This window comes from Hyperolius riggenbachi, chromosome 1 (genome assembly GCF_040937935.1).
Source record: "Hyperolius riggenbachi isolate aHypRig1 chromosome 1, aHypRig1.pri, whole genome shotgun sequence".
Classification (NCBI taxonomy): domain Eukaryota; kingdom Metazoa; phylum Chordata; class Amphibia; order Anura; family Hyperoliidae; genus Hyperolius; species Hyperolius riggenbachi.
This window is the reverse complement of record NC_090646.1, coordinates 639,537,434-639,558,551: the sequence shown is the minus strand read 5'-3', so window position 1 is coordinate 639,558,551 and position 21,118 is coordinate 639,537,434. Positions and strand designations below refer to the sequence as shown.

The 21,118-nt window shown below is 43.2% G+C and overlaps 1 protein-coding gene across 4 annotated transcripts in view; it reads left to right on the top strand.

The window, feature by feature from the left end:
- WDR7 (WD repeat domain 7) overlaps positions 1-21,118 on the top strand; it is a 516,060-nt gene that overhangs the window by 375,139 nt on the left and 119,803 nt on the right. For all 4 annotated transcript variants that reach the window (XM_068251301.1, XM_068251300.1, XM_068251299.1 and 1 more), the window contains one exon: positions 16,095-16,212. In XM_068251301.1, the coding sequence (XP_068107402.1) occupies positions 16,095-16,212 (118 nt within the window). The remainder of the gene's footprint in view (positions 1-16,094; positions 16,213-21,118) is intronic.

Sequence of the window (21,118 nt, the reverse complement as noted above, 5' to 3'; positions counted from 1 at the left end):
CCTGGTTTATATTTGCATTCCTAATGCTTCCTCCTTATTGAAGCGCACAAGCAGGACATAAAGCGAGAAGACAATATTATTGTCCTAGCAAGTGCGTCGGCCCCGCCTGGGGAGCGTATCTCTCCCCATAAGTAATTCTAATCTTCGTTACATTGCGGCTGTCATAAAGATTAGTAAGCCTGGCTCCGGCTGAATAAATGAAGGTATCAGCATGTAGCCTTGAGCAGCCCAAGGCAATTTTCATCATGATAAATTGCATAATAAGCGAGAAAGTGTTTGCTTATTAATCCATAACAAGATTTAGATTGAAAATGGCCTCTTACACCCCTGACAGGTACGGCAGTGACAGCAGTGAAGAAAGAAGGAGAGCGCTGTATGGACAGGCGCAGGAGCAACGTGCGCAGCCAGTGAACGCGTGTATTTTACCCCACCAGCACCCCTCTGAGATGCCCCCCAACGGGCATACAATTAAAGTGTAACTGTCGGGCAAAAAATCAAAAATCAATCCTTTATTTTTATCTGGTAAACAAGTAATAAGGATGCTAACCAGGCAATCCAAAAGGTAAAATCTCTATTACTTTTCTTGTTTATAAATGATCGTTCCCCAGTTTCCCTGACTCTTATTTGGTACGTTGCCGCACAAAGGAAGTTGCAGGGCATGCTGGGTTGTCCTTTTTTGCTTCTGTGCGTTAGTTAAAGGAATACTTAAGTCAAAAAAAAAAAAATGACATTTACTCACCTGGGGCATCCCTCAGCACCCCGAAGCTGGATGGTGCCCTCGCAGCCCCGCTCCGATCGCCGCTGCTATCACCCTCTATGCTGCTATAGCGTATATACGCTATAGCAGCATAGAGGGTGATAGCAGCGGCTGGGAACGCGGAAAATCAGCCGCGTTCCCAGCCTGTCGGCGGCTGTCGCCGAACCGGAAGTAGCCGCCGGCGGGGACAGGACGATCGGAGCGGGGCTGCGAGGGCACCATCCAGCTTCGGGGTGCTGAGGGATGCCCCAGGTGAGTAAATGTCATTTTTTTTTTTGACTTAAGTATTCCTTTAACTAACGCACAGAAGCAAAAAAGGACAACCCAGCATGCCCTGCAACTTCCTTTGTGCGGCAACGTACCAAATAAGAGTCAGGTAAACTGGGGAATGATCATTTATAAACAAGAAAACTAATAGAGATTTTAACTTTTGGATTGCCTGATTAGCATGCTTATTACTTGTTTACCAGATAAAAATAAAGAATTGATTTTTGATTTTATGCCCGACAGTTACATTTAAAAAAAAAAGTCACATGCTAATTTAGGCACAAACGCTAAATAACAATTTATTTGCGGTAGTAGAATAGCGGTAGAGCCACCAATATTGTACAACTTGAATCATATAGTGAAATATTGATAATGTTTGCCGATATCTCACTATAACCCCTCCCCACTCTCACGCAGAACACTCACCTGGTGATGCCTAACCCTAACCACCACCCCCCTCTTCTGGTGTCTAACCCTGAACCCCCCCCCCCCCCCCCTCTCTCGTAGTGCCTTACCCAAAGATTTCCCCCAGTAGTGCCCAACACTGAGACACATACCTCAAACCACCCCCCCCCCCCCCATTGGTTCCTTACCCTAAAGGTGGCCATACACTCGTTAGATTAGCAGCAGATAGATCATCTGATACATTTCTGATCTATCTGATGTGTTTAGGAAAAAAAATTTTTTTACTAGGAACAGATTTCCAATAGAAATCTATTGAAAATCGATCTGATGGCATTTTTTTGCCATCAGATTTCCATTAGGTCCAATGCAAAATGATAAGCAATCTCAACAGATCGACCTAGATTTTCCAGCCTGTCAGATAAATTGAAATCGGCCGCAAATCGATCGATCGGTCAATCAATTTGCGATCGATCGGCTGCTAATCGGCCCAGTGTATGGGCTCCTTAAGACTTCCCCTGGTGAGTAATAGCGCCCGCTATTTAACTTTCGCCCCTGTTTGCCGGCACATTTATTAACTGCTCCACCTCCAGGGCCTGATGTGTGCAAATTAACAGCACACAGCTACCCAGCTCCTTCCTCCGATGCTAAGCATGCTTTATGAAGGTGCCTTTTGACTAGATCTAAGCTTTTGTCATTTTTTTTTCTTCTTTTTGAATTTCAGCTCACATTTTCCTGCCGTAGAAGCAGCAGAATCAGTACACGGAGTGTGTCCAGGTCTGCTGCACGTTGTTGCCTCCTCAGCCTGTAAGCTTTATGTGTGTGGTTTTTTCCATGCAAGCATTAATTGAGTTCTGATTCTATGCACGGAGGCCTGCGGACTGAAGGCCTCTGATCTCTGGCAGAGGACGTGTTTGTTGTGTTTTTAGGGTCTGCAGGGCTTCTACCTGCAGAGAAATTTGTTACAATGGAACACAATTTTGTGCTGGTTTTCTTACAGTTATATGCAGTATGTGCAGGCTGAGGATGTTTCTATCTGTCGGTCATCGCTCTACCCTACCAGAAGGACATGGACAAACACCAACCAGCCACAACATTAAGGACGGTTTTACACCTGGCCAGAGCGTTGCAGTGTAATGCTCCGCCCCCTCGCATTGCACGGCCGAAAAATAGTCATATGACCCTATGGCAGTGTGCGCCGACAGGGTCATATGCATAGCGCCGCCCCCTCTCCCCTACTCCACCCACCCCCCGCATGCGTACATATATATACACGCCGCCAGTGGGCTTGGAACAGAGTGAGACGAATGACGGCCTGGCTTTCATGGGCATAAAGAGAGGATTTGCCTATTTGGAAGTGATTCATCTTGGGAAACCACACTTGGTCATTACGCCTTTGTCACAATCATCAATCACAATCGTCCTCCTGCTGGGTATTCGGTGCAATTGAGCCTCTTTACTGTTTTTATAGGAGCTCAATTATGGTAGTGGAAATTATGAAGAAACACGAACACAGCGCAATTGCGTAATCATCTTTACTACTGGCAGACCAGAAAAAAACAGACAGCATCAACTGTCATTATCTGTAACCACGCCCATTAACATTGTGATAAGCTTAAAGAGAATTAAAAGTCTAAATAAATATTAACATGTCTTCCTTACCTCCTGTGTAGTCTACTCCTCAATCTCTTTACTTTCTCCTGCATCCCATTTGTCCACTGTGATCAATGGAATTCTCCATCCTCCATTTTGAAAATGGCCATTGAGGTGTAACAGCTTCCTGGACAGCACACTGTTAAACTATAATATCGCCCACTCGAGCTATAGAGAAACATGGACATTACCTTGCACATTCAGTTGTAACTAACAGCAGCTGATGTATAACTGACAGCAACTGGTATATTTCAGTTCTGACAAAATATTGTCAGAGCTGGAAGGGATCACTGTAAGAAAAGAAGTGAGCTTCTGAGAGGAACTGATGGTGAGGTAAGAAAAACTGTCAGTTCCATAGCTAATTATTAAAAAAAAAAAAAAGGAGCACAGCATAAGTGTCTGTATGCTTGCCACTGTATATACACATGTCTATCTCACCATGTCACATGTCATCTCTGGTACACTTTAAGAACTTGGCATCACTTTTTTAGTAAGAGGGTTTTTCGGTCTCGTTGAGCCACTGATACTCACCCAGTGGTTCTGGGTCACCACGAGGTATCTGGGAAAACCAATGCTGACTAAATGCCTTGTCAGAACATACAGCGCATCGCAGAACCATAAAGAAGGCCTCGTCCATGTTGGCATTGGCCTGCATGCCTCAATTTATAACACCTCTAATTAATGGGTGTAGTTGAAATACCCAAACTCCTTTATTGTAAGAGGAGTGCCCACACCGTTTTGGCCGTGTTGCTTTAGTTTGTGTGTTTGCACCCTCTGCATGCTGGGTGTTGTAGTTCATCTGCAGCTGTAGTGCCGGTGATTTCACATTTAGGTAACAGGCTGACAAGCACTGTGTCTTCGGAGAAGTGGGCAAATGAAATAAGCATTGATTTGGAATCACATGAGTGTGGAATAATTGAGTTGAGAAGTTTGCTTTCATTCTGGCCAGGAGAATTGAATCAGTTAGAGAGTTATTATCAAGGGGCTGACAGTATGAAGATTACACTTGTGACAGCTCAGGTCAGAGCATGTGTCCAGCACGGCAAGATAGGCTGAAATGGGATTAGACACTTATCATGTGTCTCATACTGGAGACTCACTGAAGGCTAAGAACCTGAACTGAAAACAAAAAGTCAAAATAACCACACACAGGTCATACTTACCTCCTTTGTAGTCTGCTACTAAATCTCCTTCTCATCTCCTGCGTCCTGTTTGTCCACTGTGATCAATGGAATCCTCCGTTCTCCATTTTAAAAATAGCCATTATCCCCTAACGGCTTTCTGGTCAGCACACTGTTAAACTGTAATATCACCCACTTGAGCCATAGGGAAACCTGGACATTACCTTGCACATTCAGTTGTAACGGACAGCTGCTGATCTATAACTGTCAGCAACTGGTATATTTCAGTTTTGACAAAATATTGTCAGAACTGGAAGGGATCACTGTAAGAGGAAAATGTTGAGCTTCTGAGCGGAGCTGACAGTGAGGTAAGTATGTAATATTCATTTGCAGCTACGTCATGTGTTTATTTTAAATAATTTTATTCACTTCAGGTTCCCTATAAAGCTAACCTGTCATCTAGAGCCTGCTGCTTCCTGTCAGCAGAGATGAGGTCTTCCACCCACTTCCTGTGAAGTCCATCTCCTCATGTAGATGTATTGTTTCTACGGACACACTGGGGTTCTGGATAATGTAGTCTGGAATCTGTTAGGCCTGGTTCAAATATAAATCTGCACATTTCCGGTCTGCTACAATTCAGCACTGCCATGTCACGTGCCTCACCCCTCCTCTGGAATGCCCTTCCACAGCACATCCGCCACTCTCCCACCTTTGAAATCTTTAAACGCTCCCTCAAAACCCACCTTTTCCGACAAGTATATTCTCTAGCTTAGGTCATGCACCCTTCAACCTCGCGTCTACATTTACGCCTTACTAAACGTAATCACGCACTGCCTGTACATATACTGTATACTTCCCCCACCTCTTGTTTCCACCCCATTCCTTTAGATTGTAAGCTCGTAAGAGCAGGACTCTCTCTCTCACCCTTTTGTGTTTTGGATTTTGTTACACATTTATGTATATTAAAAGACAGCTGTAGGGAGGCTGCCATGTTTTTTTCTCCTTTTGTGCAATACCAGTTGCCTGGCTATCCTGCTGATCCTCTGCCTCTAATACATTTTAGCCATAGCCCCTGAACAAGCATGCAGCAGATCAGGTGTTTCCGACATTAATGTCGTAACTGATAAGATTAGCTGCATGCTTGTTTCTGGTGTTATTCAGATAATTCTGCACCCAAATAGATAAGCAGGGCTGCCAGGCAACTGGTATTGCTTAAAGAGAACCTGAACTGAAAATTAAGTCAAAATAAACATAAACACGTCATACTTACCTCCTGTGTAGTTTACTCATCCATCTCTTTCTCCTCTCATGCGTCCTGTTTGTCTACAAATTCTCTGTCCTCCATTTTGAAAATGGTCATTACCCCATAACAGCTTCCTGGTCAGCACACGGTTATCTGGTAATATCACCCACTTGAGCCATAGGGAAACATGGACATTACCTTGCACATTGGACATTGGATTGAAACATGGACATTACCTTGCACATTCAGTTGTAGCTGACAGCTGCTGATATAAAACTGTCAGCAACTGGTATATTTCTTTTCTGACAAAATATTGTTAGAACTGGAAGGGATCACTGTAAGAAGAAAATGGTGAGCTTCTGAGAGGAACTGATGGTGAGGTTAGTATGTAATATTCATTTGCAGCTACATCATGTGTTTATTTTCAATTTTACTCAGTGCAGGTTCCCTTTAACCAGTTCACCCCCAAGGGTTTTTATCCTAACGGACCAGAGCAATTTTTAGTTGTCAGTGCTCCTCCCTTTTATTCCCTAATAACTTTATTACTACTTATCACAAGAAAATGATCTATACCTCATTTTTTCCGCCACCAATTAGGCTTTCTGTGGATAGTACATTTTGCTAAGAATTTTTTTTATTCTAAATGCGTTTTAATGAGAAAAGAGAAAAAAAAAATCATTATTTCTCAGTTTTCAACCTTTATAGTTTTAAAATTAAACATTCTCCTGTGGATAAAACAAACACGTTTTATTTTTTTTGTTCTGACCATAATTACAAGCCCCTATGTAATAAATTAAAATTTCCCCCCATAAAATATAGATTAACAAAGCTGAGTGCCTAAGGCTCTTTTGTTGGGGGGGAGGGTTGGAAGTGTAATTTTATTAATCATCTGTATGTACTTGAAAATGTATGTATTTTGTAGGTGTAATATACTTTTTGGCCACAAGATGGCGCTAGTGAACACTAGTTATAGGAAGTGTTCACCTTATTTTTTTTTTTTCCTTCACATTATTTAATTGTTACATTTCCTGTTTTTGTGAATGGACGTAGCCGCTGTTCGCAGTCACGTCCATTCACTCCAGGCACTGCGATTTTGTAGAGGACCCTTCAGTCTTCTTCCCCAATCACCCAGCACGGAAGCCCAACGGAAACAGCGGCGGTAGCGGCGCGCACACGGCTGTAGCAGCGGCGGGAACGCGCGACGTATTAAAACGTCATGTTGCTGTTAATAGCGGTAAACATGACGTTTTAATACGTTAGGATGTCGATAAATGGTTAAGGGTGAATAAATATGGCAGCCTCCATATACCTCTCCCTACAGTTGTCCTTTAATTCTGTCACTGTTATTACTGATTCTGTACTTTGTACTGATTCTGTATTTTGTACCAACTCTGTATTTTGTGTGTTGGTATATAGCATTGTCTGTTCTATTTTGCACCCCATGTTTGTTTCTTACTTTGTACAGCGCCACGGTATATGTTGGTACTTTGTAAATCAATAATTATTATGTAGTTTACATGCAGTCTGCATTGCAAGCACTTCAATCCAATTATAAGTGTTTCTGCTGTAATAAATCTCATCTCAGTCAGCCTGGCTCTATTTGGTACATTGCAGAGGAGAGGGAAGCTTGTTATCTCACCTCCCACATTCCTGCTTCACACTGATTGGCTGAGGGCAGGTCAGTGTGACCAGGCTGAGAAGGGAAATACACCTCACCCTGAAGCTGCTGAAACACGCTGTGCTCACATGTGTTTACAAAGCAAACTAGATACGACAGTGGAGTTTCTAAGAGAAAAAAGTAAAGGAGGAAATGACATCAGAATTGGCTCCAGTCAGAAGTAGTAAAGATGGAAATGCCTGGAACGGTTTTCTCTTTATTTACTATACAAAATTCACTGAAATCAAAATGTGGACAGTACAATACATCTGTTATGTAAGTAGAACAAGTATTTATCTACTTATATATGTGTTCCCTGAGATGGTATGGCTATCCCTGCTGCTCTAACTTCTTATTTTATTTATTACTAGCTGGTCGCCCGGCGTTGCCCGGGTATGTAATTGACTAGTGTTAGCTCTGCCCACTTTTTCTAATCCTAACACAAAAGTTTGCTTTCTTAAAACAGAAAGAATTTGTGATAATTCAGGTTGGAGTGAGCTTTAGATGTCTCCCAGAGCATCACTACTGAATATATGCAAATTAACCATTGTACCCTTAGAAGCTAAACACACCTCCAGATCCGCTGGAATGCAATGATGTGTCAGCTTGTTAATTTGTACAGAGCCATAATAATCCAACATGCATACAGATTGTTTTGGATTGTTTGATCCTCATCAGTGCATGGCATAGATTAACCCTCCTGGCGGTTTGCAAAAAAATCGCCAGGGGGCAGCAAATCTTTTTTTTTAAATTTTTTTTTTTTTTTTTTCATGTAGCGAGACAAAGTCTCGCTACATGATAGCCGCTGCTCAGCGGCATCCCCCCAGCCCCTCCGATCGCCGCCGGCGATCGGAGATCCGGAGATCCCGTTCAAAGAACGGGATCTCCTGGAGGGCTTCCCCCGTCGCCATGGCGACGGGCGGGATGACGTCATCGACGTCGTGACGTCAGAGGGGACTCCGATCTGCCCCATAGCGCTGCCTGGCACTGATTGGCCAGGCAGCGCACGGGGTCTGGGGGGGGGGCGGCCGCGGCGAGAGGAATTGCGGCGGATCGGCGGGTAGCGGCGGCGATCGGGCACTGCACGCAGCTAGCAAAGTGCTAGCTGCGTGCAGCAAAAAAAAAATTATGCAAATCGGCCCAGCGGGGCCTGAGCGGTGCCTTCCGGCGGCATAGCCCGAACTCAGTTCGGGCTTACCGCCAGGAAGGTTAATTTGGCTCTATGCAGTAGGGCTTGTAACACCGAGAGGTACAGACTAACCAGCAAGGTCATGGTGACCCAGAACTCATTGGAGTGTGTAAGGGACTACAATGGTCCTAAAAGCCTCCTTACTAAGATGTTAAGAAAAACAAAAGTTTGCTTTCTTAAAACAGAAAGAATTTGCGATAATTCAGGTTGGAGTGAGCTTGAGATGTCTCCCAGTGCATCACTGCTGAAATATGCAAATTAACCATTGTACCCTTAGAAGCTAAACACACCTCCAGAACCGCTGGAACCATTGTAGTCCCTTACACACTCCAATGAGTTCTGGGTCACCATGAGCTTGCTGGTTAGTCTAATCCTAACACACAATTACTCAATGATGACCTCGTTTGTGAACTTTGCGGTCTTTGGCATCAATAATTGGTATTGAAATGAAATAAATCTAATTGGCTGTGGCTCCACTCCTTTGAAAATCAATAGGTGAATTTTGATTAGCTTTTGTAGGCTCCACCCACTTTTCTGAATATTAATCCCAGTCACCCAGTGACCAACTGTGCAAAGTTTAAGAACCCTGCTATTGACAGACAGTGTAAGAATGGCTGCAGTTTACATTCTGGCAGTTAAATTTGTATTTTTCTCCACCCACTGATGTCCTAATGTTTCCCGGGTATGTATTTGGCTGCTGTTGGCTGTGGCCACATTTTCTAACCCTAACACACAATTATCAATAGTCAATGACCAAGTTTGTGAGATTTGTGGTCTTTGGCATGAATAATTTTCATTGAAATGAAACACATCTGATTCGCTGTTTGTGGCCCCACCCCTTTTCTAAATATTTAACCCCAGTCACCCAATGATCAACTGTACCAGGTTTGAGGCTTGTGCCATTAACCGTGCAAAAATGGCAGCAATTAAATATTTGCCTTGAAAATCAATAGGTGAATTGTGATTGGTTTTTGTAGGCTCCACCCACTTTGCTGAATATTAATCCCAGTCACCCAGTGACCAACTGTGCAAAGTTTTAGAACCCTACAATTAATAGTGTAAGAATGGCTGCAGTTTACTTTTTTCCAGTGAAATTTGTGTTGGTCTCCGCCCACTGAAGACTCGGCATTGCCCAGGTATGTATTTGGCTGGTGCTGGCCCCGCCCACTTTTTATAACCCTAGCACAAAATTACTTAATTACCAAGTTTGTGAGCTTTGCGGTCTTTGGCATCAATAATTTGCATTGAAATAAAATAAATATGATTGGCTGTGGCTCCACCCCTTTTCTGAATTTGAACTCCAATCACCCAATGGCCAACTGTACCAGGTACAGGTGATTAACAGTGCAAGAATGGCATCAATTACATATTCCCCTTAAAGATTAATAGGTGGATTTTGATTGGCTTTTGTAGGCTCCAACCACTTTTCTGAATAATAGCCCTAGTCACCCAACGACCAACTGTGCAAAGTTTGAGAACCCTACCATTAACAGTGTAAGAAAAACAAAAGTTTGCTTTCTTAAAGGGACACTTAAAGAGAAACTCCGACCAAGAATTGAACTTTATCCCAATCAGTAGCTGATACCCACTAATGTGTCTGGGATTGCGAAGAATCACTCGCGTCCCCAGCCTGTCAGCTCCTGTCACCGAAACAGGAAGTGGCTGCCGGCGGGGCCAGGAGGATCGGAGGGAGACGGCGAGGGCACCGGACAGCTGCAGGGGGCTATTGGAAGCCCTAGGTGAGTAAAACTCATTTTTTTTGTTTGACTTAAGTGTCCCTTTAAAACAGAAAGAATTTGCAATAATTCAGGTTGGAGTGAGCTTGAGATGTCTCCCAGAGCATCACTGCTGAATATATGCAAATTAACCATTGTTACCCTTAGAAGCTAAACACACCTCCAGAACCGCTGGAAGGCAATGATGTGTCAGCTTGTTAATTTGTACAGAGCCATAATAATCCAACATGCATACAGACTGTTTTGGATAGTTTGATCCTCATCAGTGCATGGCATAGATTAATTTGGCTCTATGCAGTAGGGCTTGTAACACCGAGAGGTACAGACTAACCAGCAAGCTCATGGTGACCCAGAACTCATTGGAGTGTGTAAGGGACTACAATGGTCCTAAAAGCCCCCTTACTAAGATGTTAAGAAAAACAAACGTTTGCTTTCTTAAAACAGAAAGAATTTACAATAATTCAGGTTGGAGTGAGCTTGAGATGTCTCCCAGAGCATCACTGCTGAATATATGCAAATTAACCATTCTACCCTTAGAAGCTAAACACACCTCCAGTGTAACAGTGTATGGCTGCAGTTTACATTTTCCAGTGAAATTTGTATTTGTCTCTTTTTGGTTATGGGAATAAAAAGTATCCTATACTTTATTCCAGGTAATGTACTATGTGTGTGCCAAATTTCATTCAAATCCGTTCAGCCGTTTTTGCGTGATCGAGTAACAAACATCCAAACATCCGAACTTTCCCATTTATTATATTAGTAGGATTATCTATCATTACTTTGCAATATATTGATTTATTTTACCCCCACCCCACTACTATTTTTCAGTAAAGTTCCTGTTTAACTGCCATTGCTTTCAGGTTTCTGGAAAGGAAAAGCAGGCTTTACATTTTCAGAAGACCCTGTCATTTTCTCTCCCCCTCTCTTTAGTGCTGGCAATTTTCTGCCTGCATATTGGGGACCCCCTGCGATTGTTGTGAAGAATGTGGAGCAGTTGGCGATGCTGGTGGAATAGGCCTCCTAATACCTGCCGCCTTTGTCCAGAGCTCAGGCTTTTCTGCCCTGTGTGGCAGCTCCAATCTCTGAGAGGCGACAAGGGAGCGGCCAGCTGGCCCAGCTGCAGGATAGGGTTAATCTCTGGCCATATTGTACCCCTCCTGAGCCATGTTAATGAATTAGCAAGGAGTCTGTTGCTTTCCAAACTGTTTCATGCCCAGCCAGCAGTGAAGGGAAGAAAGAAAGAAGAAAAGTACCAGTACAAAACTGCTACTAAACGACCATGAAAGGCAGCTATTAGCCTGAACGTGCGTCTGCGGGACCCTGACTTAAGTAGGATCATTAAGGAAATCCATAGTCTTTTAAGGGCTATTTTCCACTAGCAGCATTTTGGGATGCGATTCTGATCACATCGCAAAGCGCTAGGTACTTTGAGGCTGGTTTCACACTGTAAACGAGCGTTAGAGATGCATTGCTTCCGCCATACCCTGTTGCTCCCCCTTAGAGAGGAACTCCAGTGAAAATAATGTAATGAACAAAAGTGCTTCATTTTTGCAATAATTATGTATAGATGATTTAGTCAGTGTTTGCCCATTGTAAAAGCTTTTAAATCCCTGATTTACATTCTGACATTTATCACATGGTGACATTTTTACTGCTGGGAGGTAATGTAGCTGCTGCATGCTTTTTTTGGCAGTTGGAAACAGCTGTAAACAGCTATTTCCCACAATGCAATGAGGTTCACAGACAGGGCCCTGCCAGGACAATGGTACTCAGTTTCTTGTGGGAGGGGTTTTACCACAATATCAGCCATACAGCGCCCCCTGATGTTCTGTTTGTGAAAAGGAATAGATTTCTCATGTAAAAGGGGGTATCAGCTACTGATTGGGATAAAGTTCAATTCTTGGTCTTTTTTTCTTTTTAAACAGGCCTTCAGGGAACACGCGGTGTTCTCTGTCTGGCCACCAGCTAAGCAGGAAGTGACTCTTGCGGTCACTTCCTGCTTCGCAGTATGCAGAAGTGCATAGAAGCGTATTGCAAAAATACGCTTGCGTGCCGCAACATCGCATTGGTAATTGTTTTAACCACTTCACCACTGAAGGGTTTTACCCCCTGACCACCAGAGCAATTTTCACCTTTCAGCGCTCCTTCCATTAATTCGTCTATAACTTTATTATTACTTATCCCAATGAAATGAACTATATCTTGTTTTTTTTGCCACCAATTAGGCTTTCTTTAGGTGGGACATCATGCCAAGAATTATTTTATTCTAAATGTGTTTTAATGGGGAAATAGGAAAAAATGTGGGAAAAATTATTATTTTTCAGTTTTCGGCCATTATAGTTTTTAAATAAAGCATGCTACTGTAATTAAAACCCATGAAATGTATTAACCCATATGTCCCGGTTATAAAACCATTTAAATTATGTCCCTATCACAATGTTTGGCGACAATATTTTATTTGGAAATAAAGGTGCATTTTTTTCAGTTTTGCATCCATCCCTAATTACAAGCCCGCAGTTTATAAAGTAACAGTGTTATACCCTCTTGACATAAATATTTAAAAAGTTCAGTCCCTAAGGTAACTATATGTTTTTTTTTTTAATTGTATTTTTTTTTTTTTTTAATTACAAAAAAAAAAAAAAAATTGGGGAGTGTGGGAGGTAATGAGTTAATTTATTGTGTAAATGTAATGTTTGTATATGTAAAATGCTTTTAGGGTGTAGTTTACTATTTGGCCACAAGATGGCCACAGAGTGTTTGTTTACATGCGACCTGTAAGCGTCCGGAAGGACGCTTACAGGAAGCAGTAGGAGGCTGGGAGACTCACAATGATCTCGCTGTTTCTGAAAGAAGCAGCAGATCATTGCGGGGGCTAGATCAACGAACGGGAATGGATTTTCCCGTTCATTGATCTCCGGGCGAGCGGGCGGCGACGTGCACGAGCAGCGGGTGCGCGCGCACGAGCGGCGGTAGCGCGGACAGCGGCGGTAGCGCGGAAGGTACGGATTTCTCCGTCCCTGGTTGTTTAGGAGGGAAAAAAGGGGCGGAGAAATTCGTACCGCTGGGGGTAAAGTGGTTAAAATCCATGCATCACTATAGACCAGTGATGGCTAACCTTGGCACTCCAGCTGTGACAAAACTACAAATCCCATCATGCCTCTGCCTCCCCGAGTTATGCTTAGAGCTGTCAGAGTATTGCAATGCCTCATGGGACTTGTAGTTCCACCACAGCTGGAGTGCCAAGGTTAGCCATCACTGCTATAGACTAACATGACTTCCGGGACGACGCAGATCGCCGCAAATTGCCGCAGAAGCTGCGCAGTAACGTAGATTTGTACCTTTGTCAGGCATTAGGTGAAAACGTCATTTCCATTGCGTCCCGCTGTAGCGCGGAAGTAAAAATGCCGCACCGCCCCGGTGTGAAAGGGACCTTAAACGAATGGAAACCGTGCGAGGAAGTTTCCATCAGTGCGCTGCATCTGCGATGCAATTTTCCCTGAACACAATCGTCATGCCTGCTGCAGTTTCTGTGCGATTGGCCTCCTGTACAAAGTATTGCATAGCAATCGTGGTGCTATACAATTTTTTTGCACGATTTGGTTATTCAAAATATTTCCCCCGACCGTTTGGTTTTTTTCTCTCGTCAGGAATAACCAAACTATCACAATCGGGCCCTACACCCGACGGATCATGGCTACCGTGGAAAATGGGAGAAACGTGATTGAATAAATCTGATCGCATTTCTCAAATGGGAAACGGCTCTCAAATGCAAATTTTAATCGTCTCAAAGGGAATGTACACAGATTGTTATTTTTTTTACATTTTTGTCTTTATAATTACCTTTAGTACTAACAATACATTTTTCAAATTTTCGATTAATATTATAAAAGTAATTTTTGTATTATTATTCTTTTTTTTTTTACAATCTGGTTAAGGCCCCGTTCACATCTGAGCATTTTGCCAGCGATTTTTGGCAAAACGCTCAAGCGCGAGCACTTTTTAAAGAACTAGGGCCATAATACCCTATGGGCCCGTTCTCACTTGGACGATTTGCGTCAATCACCGGTGATTAACGCAAATCGACAAACGCACATTTTTATCCTGCACCATTTTCAGGCGATTTCTCAGCGATCGCGTTTAGTGCTATAGAAGCGCTAATCGCGAACGCGAAGAAATCGCCAAGTGTGAATGGCGATTTTTTTTTTCATGTTAATCGCCAAAAATTGCAAGAGCAAAAGCGCTAGCATTTTTGCAAGTGTGAATGGTGCCTAACTGATCTTGCAAAACTCTCTTCCTGTGCTAATGTCAGACACTGCCTCTCTAAAAGAATAGCAGTCTGCATTATGCTACAGGAACATGTAACCATGAGAGCATTCACATGAAATCCCATAATTAAAAAATGTGTGCTCGCAGAGGCGTATAGACCAGCGTCCAGCAGGCTGTTTCTTCAAGACTGAAACGCACCATTTCACAAATTCCCCTCTCTCAGAATATAACTTGGTCATAACTTATGTGTACTTTGCTGACTTATTCATATGTTCAATGCACACGATCTACTTTTTGATTTTACCTGTATTACCTTGTTTGTCCTTTTGTGGTATTTATACTGTTCATCTCTTCAGCACTGTGAAAGATGTATAAAATCAGAAATAATAATATTGAGTGCCCTTATTAAAGTTTGCCCTTCAGACAGTGCTGCCTGAGCAGTCCCAGTAGTGATTCTGCAGCCAATTCACACTCCCAACAGCAGAGGGGGCCGACAGCAAACCTCTCATCTCTCATTACCACCCTCTGTTTAGGTAGCTGTCCTTGGAAAATAGCAAATACAATGAAAACAAGGAACCAGGGCTGTGTAGGACATACAGTCTGAAAACAGCTTTGTGAGCCTGAAGAAGCTGTTTTTATTAAAGGATACCTAAAGGAAGAGGGATATGAGGGCTGCCATAGTTATTTCCTTTCCAATGCAGATTGCCTGGCTGTCCTGCTGAGCCTCTGTTTCTAATACTTTTTGCCATAGACCCTGAACAAGCATGCAGATCAGGTGTTTCTGACCGAAGTCTGACTATATTAGCCCCATGCTTGCTTCAGGTATGTGACTCAGACATTACTGCAGCTAATACGATCAGCAAGACTGCCAGGCAACAGGTAAATTGAAATAAATATGGCAGCCATTATATCCTTCTTAGTTCAGATTTAACCGGACCCGAACTCTTTTGCAGGAGAGAAGGAGGACACAGAGAAATCCACCGTGTACACCCTGTATGTGTTTATAGTCTGTCTAATTCTCCCTTCTCAGTAAGTAATTAGCAAGTGTTGTTTGAGCTTCCAGATGTCTGCCGATCTGAAAACTAATATGTAAGCACAGGAGTTTAACCCTTTCTGTGCTCCCAGCAAACCAGGAAGTAACTATAGTGCATCATCTCTGAAGGAGCTCTATGAGCTGTAACAAGGTAATGTTTTTCTGTAAAGGTTATTATGATGTTGCTTATCTTTTAGAGCAGCAGGAAAAATTAGAAGTTCAGATTTTTAAATGTAACAATGTGTTGTGTGTGCTTTCCTTAGTGTTTATTCTCATCTTAATATATTTATCCGGTATTTGAATGAAGCATGGTTGTCCATCAAGAGAGTCCATGGCTTTTGACGTGAGGCAGCTGCAAAGCACTCTGGGAGAAGCACAGGAAGTGTTTTTATTAAACACATCCATCTGCCATTTAAGAAAAAGCCTGCCTGGAAATTGGAAACAGTGCGGTTGTTGGGCCCCGGCCCTTTGTGACGGGCATTCAGCGCCGGGGCCGCATCATTTGTTAACAAGACCCTTTTAACACTTTGGACAGATTCGCATACTGTTTTCAATCTTCACGCTTAATTATTCGATTTGGTGTGTGATGCGGGAACACCCTGACTCCTAATCACTGCCCATTGTCGGCACTCCATTATATTCTAACTGTTTGAGTGATCCCATTGACCTTGAACTGACATTATAAGCTGTGTCTAATCTTTTCACTCTATATATTTCTAATGCCTCCCTTTTTTTTATTCTTCTTCCTTTCTGCCTTGATCCCTGTTTAGCATCACAATCGGGTTGCCCCTGAGCCCGGCAGCAGATTCCGCCCGCTCTGCACGACATGCTCTGTCGCTCATTGCCACCGCCAGACCACCCGCCTTCATAACCACGATTGCAAAGGAGGTAAGAAGTCTTCTGCAGCTTTTCATTGCATCTGCACCGCATTCTTACTCAATGGTCAAATCTGTCTCCCTCCTCCGCCCTCCACCCGCTTCCATTATCCAAGAGGTTCAGCAAAAAACACAAAACTCATTCGCAAGACACAGGTTGGAGGAAATCACAGCTCAATGATTAGGTCTGAGCAAATCCGGGCACCAGGCCATGGCAATTTTACCCTTCTGGATCGGTTTCTGTCTCTCGATGGGGAATCCTTTTAGGCTTGTGGGTAGTATGACTATGATGATGCCATCTTGCTGTCGCTACCATCCGATACAGTGTTTGTGCTGCAATTACCCTATAGTGGCATTAATTAATTACTGTGTGTGCCCGAGAGAGCATTCACTGCAGTGCCTATTTGTGCTCCTGATTTTTGGGCGCTATATGATTAGGGTGGCAGGTATAGGCAGAGAAGAGATCCCTCCCTAGGTGTCAACCAAGAGAACAGCCCCCCATGCTTAAAACACACACACACGCACCCACACCAACACACACACTCACTCTCACACACACACTCACACACACACTCACTCTCACACACACTCTCACACACACACACACTCACACACACACTCTCTCACACACACACACACACACACACACACACACACTCTCACACCCTCACACACACCCTCACACACACACACTCTCACACACACACTCTCACACATTCTCACACACACACACACTCTCTCTCACACACACACACACACACTCTCTCACACACACACACACACACACACACAGTCTCTCTCACACACACTCTCACACGCACACACTCTCTCTCACACTCGCACAAGAACAGGCAATATAACAACATCTGCAGGGTGGGCTGCAGCTGGCAGGCACACAGTGGAGGACATTTATCAAGAGTGTCTGAGACTAAATATTGGTAGGTTTTTAGAAATCTGGGCTGACCTATCTCAGACATCTTAACCAGCCGGGCGGTATGGACGAGCTCAGCTCGTCCATCACCGCCAGAGGGTGCCGCTCAGGCCCTGCTGGGCCGGTTTTCATTAAATAAAAAGCAGCACACGCAGCCGGCACTTTGCCAGCCGCGTGTGCTACCTGATCGCCGCCGCAGCGCGGCGATGCGCCGCGTGCAGCGGCGAAAGAGGGTAACCCCAGCCGCCCGAGCCCAGTGTAGCCGGAACAAACAGTTCCGGCCAGCGCTAAGGGCTGGATCGGAGGCGGCTGACGTCCATGACGTCACTCCGCTCGTCGCCATGGCGACGAGGTAAGCAAAACAAGGAAGGCCGCTCATTGCGGCCTTCCTTGTTAATTCTGATCGCTAAAGGCGATCAGAATGACGCGTCCCGAGCACCCTCTAGTGGGCTTTCATACAGCCAACTTTCAGTTGGCTGCATGGAATAGTTTTTTTTAATTAAAAAAAAAAAAAACCCTCCCGCAGCCGCCCTGGCGATCTTAATAGAACGCCAGGGTGGTTAAGAAATCACTAGATTATGCAGTTTCCTTCTTAAACTGTCCCTAAATAGGAGGAGTAATGATGGGAACACACGTTTCGTTTTCCCGCTCGATAGAGGCATTTGATTGATAAATTCCGTCATGTTCAATATTCCGCTCTATCGTTTTACCACTTGTTTTCTCATAGAAGTGAATAGAAAAAAAGATAATAAAAACGAGCGGAAGATAAGAATTAATCAGAGAATAGAGTGTAAAAACGATTAAGCGGCGAATTGAGCAGAAAAAAGTATTGTGTGTTCCCAGAATTAGGAAGGTTTCTCAGACAGTGCAGTGTGTGAGGGAAATTGCTGTTTCTGAGGTAACCAACACATCTGCTATATTGATACAGAAAAGAGAAGATGCAATAGCATAAATATATGCATTTACGTTAGATTATTTTAGTTTAACTGACAAGATGTAATGTAAATAAATTATAATATAAATGTATTGGAGCTGAAAAAAAATCAAGCTTAGGAATCAGTGCCCAGCACTGGAAGGGATAAACACAGAACAGCTTCACAGGATTTAGAAGGGGCGAAGAGCACTTCACAAATCGCGTCTAGCCTGCACTGCACAAGCTGTATAGAAGTGCTATTAAAGAGGGATTGTCACCATAAAAATCAAATTTCAACAGCAACTGATCTGAGTGTATTAAGTCATAAAGATGCTAATCCTGCATTCAAAACTTGCAAAACTTTTTCTGCTGTTATGGTTTGGAGTTATCACATACTTTAGGAGAACTGGCCCTTTAATAGCCATTGTCATTCAGTTGCATGCTGGGGGTTCTTTTTATATATAATATATTCCTCCTCTTCCATTTATTTCCCTGCCTAGCTGCTTATCAGAAACACCCTTTGATCACTTGTGTTTACAAGCAAGGCTGAGCTGACTCAGCGATTGGAGGAGCAAATAAAAAAAATACTGCAGTTCCTAGTATACACCTCAGTGGGAGTGTCTGAAGACTCTGGGAGGAGGGCAGCTAATGAATACACAATGAACAAGAGAAGGGAGGGGGGGGGGACAAGAGTCAGGGAGGATATGATGTCAGCATTAGCTTAGCAAAATGGCCACTGCCTAGAATATGATTTTCTGCTTTTCCTTTATAAAATTCACAAAAATCATTACGTGGATAGCACAATACATCTGTTATGTAAGTAGTAGTAGTATTTATCTACTTATATATGTGTTTTTTTATTTCTAGGTTAGCATGGGTGTCGCTTGTTCTGTAAGCACTTCTTAATCCGTGGCAGTTTAGGAATCAATTTGCACTTTTCTTAACTGTAGTCAGGTTCTAGAAATTCACTCTAAACTCTTGCTATTAAGTAGGATTTAAGAATTTTCTTAATGTCATACAGAACAGTTGCACCTGCTGGTTAGAACTGATTAAGAAGAAAAAACCGTTTGTAATGCTTTGAAAAATCTGGCCCAGTGAGTCACTGTGAACGGACTCACCAAGTCACAACTTTGACTTTGCCATCCCACTGATCTGACGTTGGCCGCAGTCCTGACCATCAAAAAGTAGTAGTACTGTCCAATCAGCGGGCTCTGGCGCCCAGGTTCAAAGTCGGCAGGTGGTGGGATCTTGAAAGGGAGAAGGGGAGGTGCATAACAGGAGGGTGAAGAGGATAGTTGATTAGCAGGGGAGCACCCTGCAAGCAGTAGCTCCAGTGTTTTTGCTGATAATCAGCCCTGTGCGGCCACACAGTCCTGCAGCAGACGCGCCGAGGGACATATGCCCCGCCCACACTACGCCTCTGCATCTGATCCGGCATCTGATCTGCAGCTGGCAATGATATCAGTCAGCTTCAGTGAGGCGCACATGTGCATTCAAAAGACATAAAAGCAGTCTCATAGTGTTTCATATTTTTTTACTGTATTTAAAGTGATTTGACATTTCTTCTTTTCTCTATATGATTATTTACAGCATAAAATCTACTACCAGAAAAAAATTGGTAGCAGAAGAGCATTCAAACAGTTAAACACAGCACTTTGTTCTTCAGTGGAAAACTCAGGCTTGGCTCACACTGCATGGATGGAAAACTGATATGTGTAAAAACTGATTCATTGAACGGATCAGTTTTTAAAAGGCATTAATTTTCCATTTGTGACCCTCCATATCAGTCTAGCGTGCCGTCAATGCGACTGACTTGTCGATCCCAAAAAATCGCTGCAGACCCAAACTTGTGGTTCAGTTCGGCACAATGGGTATGGCCGAAGTTTGATCCAAAGTCACGTGATTCTATTATCTTGTTTCGGTTTGCTTAGCTGCCAGACAGCCACTATTTGTAAACATTGCCGTGCAGTGCAGGGATAGTAGTAAATAAAACTGTAGAGAAATCTCACTAAAAATATTTGAATATATAAATACAGCAGCTATACAATGGCAGCTTTCAGAGCAGATAAACTGCACTTTGGGAACTTGTTAAAGCAAATATGATAACTGTATAGGTAATAAAAAGTAGGAAAGCACATTTTTATTGAATAATATGTTGGCATTTACGGTAATCCTGCTTGAGTGTTTTAGAGGAAAAAAAAATGTTTTGATGACAATACCACTTAGCGTTTCTGCATATTAGTACTGAGAGAGTTAAAGCAGGCACTAAACATAGCAGTAGAGCATCACTGACCATAGGAAATAATCCCCTCTACCAGCGGCACATTATACGGTGTACTGTCTGCCTATGCTCAGTGCCCAAGCTTGATACCGGATTGCTTTAGGAAGGAATATTCTCTTGCAGTGATAAGTTTCCCGTCTGCCATAGCCTTGGTGTAACAGACAGGCAATTAGAGACAGTAACTGTAATTATTGAAGGTTTCTCTTTCCCCAGAGAGTGTTCTGTTCCTTAAGCCCCCGTTTACTATCCTTTATGACAATATTGAAATGAAATCCAATTGATCGGCCTATCATTCAGAGGGACAGCCAATACGCCGATACCACTCTGAAGGATCTCCGCAAGTTAAAACAACAGTTATATGTGAAGCTGCGGTTATATGTCTGCGGTGGAACAGAGCGGTAGTTAAACAAAAGCACTCGTCATTATTTAAAGCACAACTCCATGTCAATTTTTAACTGCAAGGCCGGCCTCTATAAAGCAGCTTATTTGGGCGCAATGGTGCTGTGTTTCAATTCATGCTGCACAGACCACAATGTGAATTGTGGCTATTGTTGCACCCTGGGTGTAATTTGTGCACCGGTTACAACCCAATAGGGGGTTCAGTTAAGGTAAGGCATCGTGGGAGGGCTCGTGTTAGGCAATACTGTAGTAAAATATCGGTTAGGATTACTGATCTTGTACCATTGGAATTACCTAGTGATTTATAGTAGTAATTTAACAATAGGATTCACTTGCAATTATCGCTGGTGCCCAAATCTTCCCCATATGCTATTAAAGAGACTCTGTAACAACAT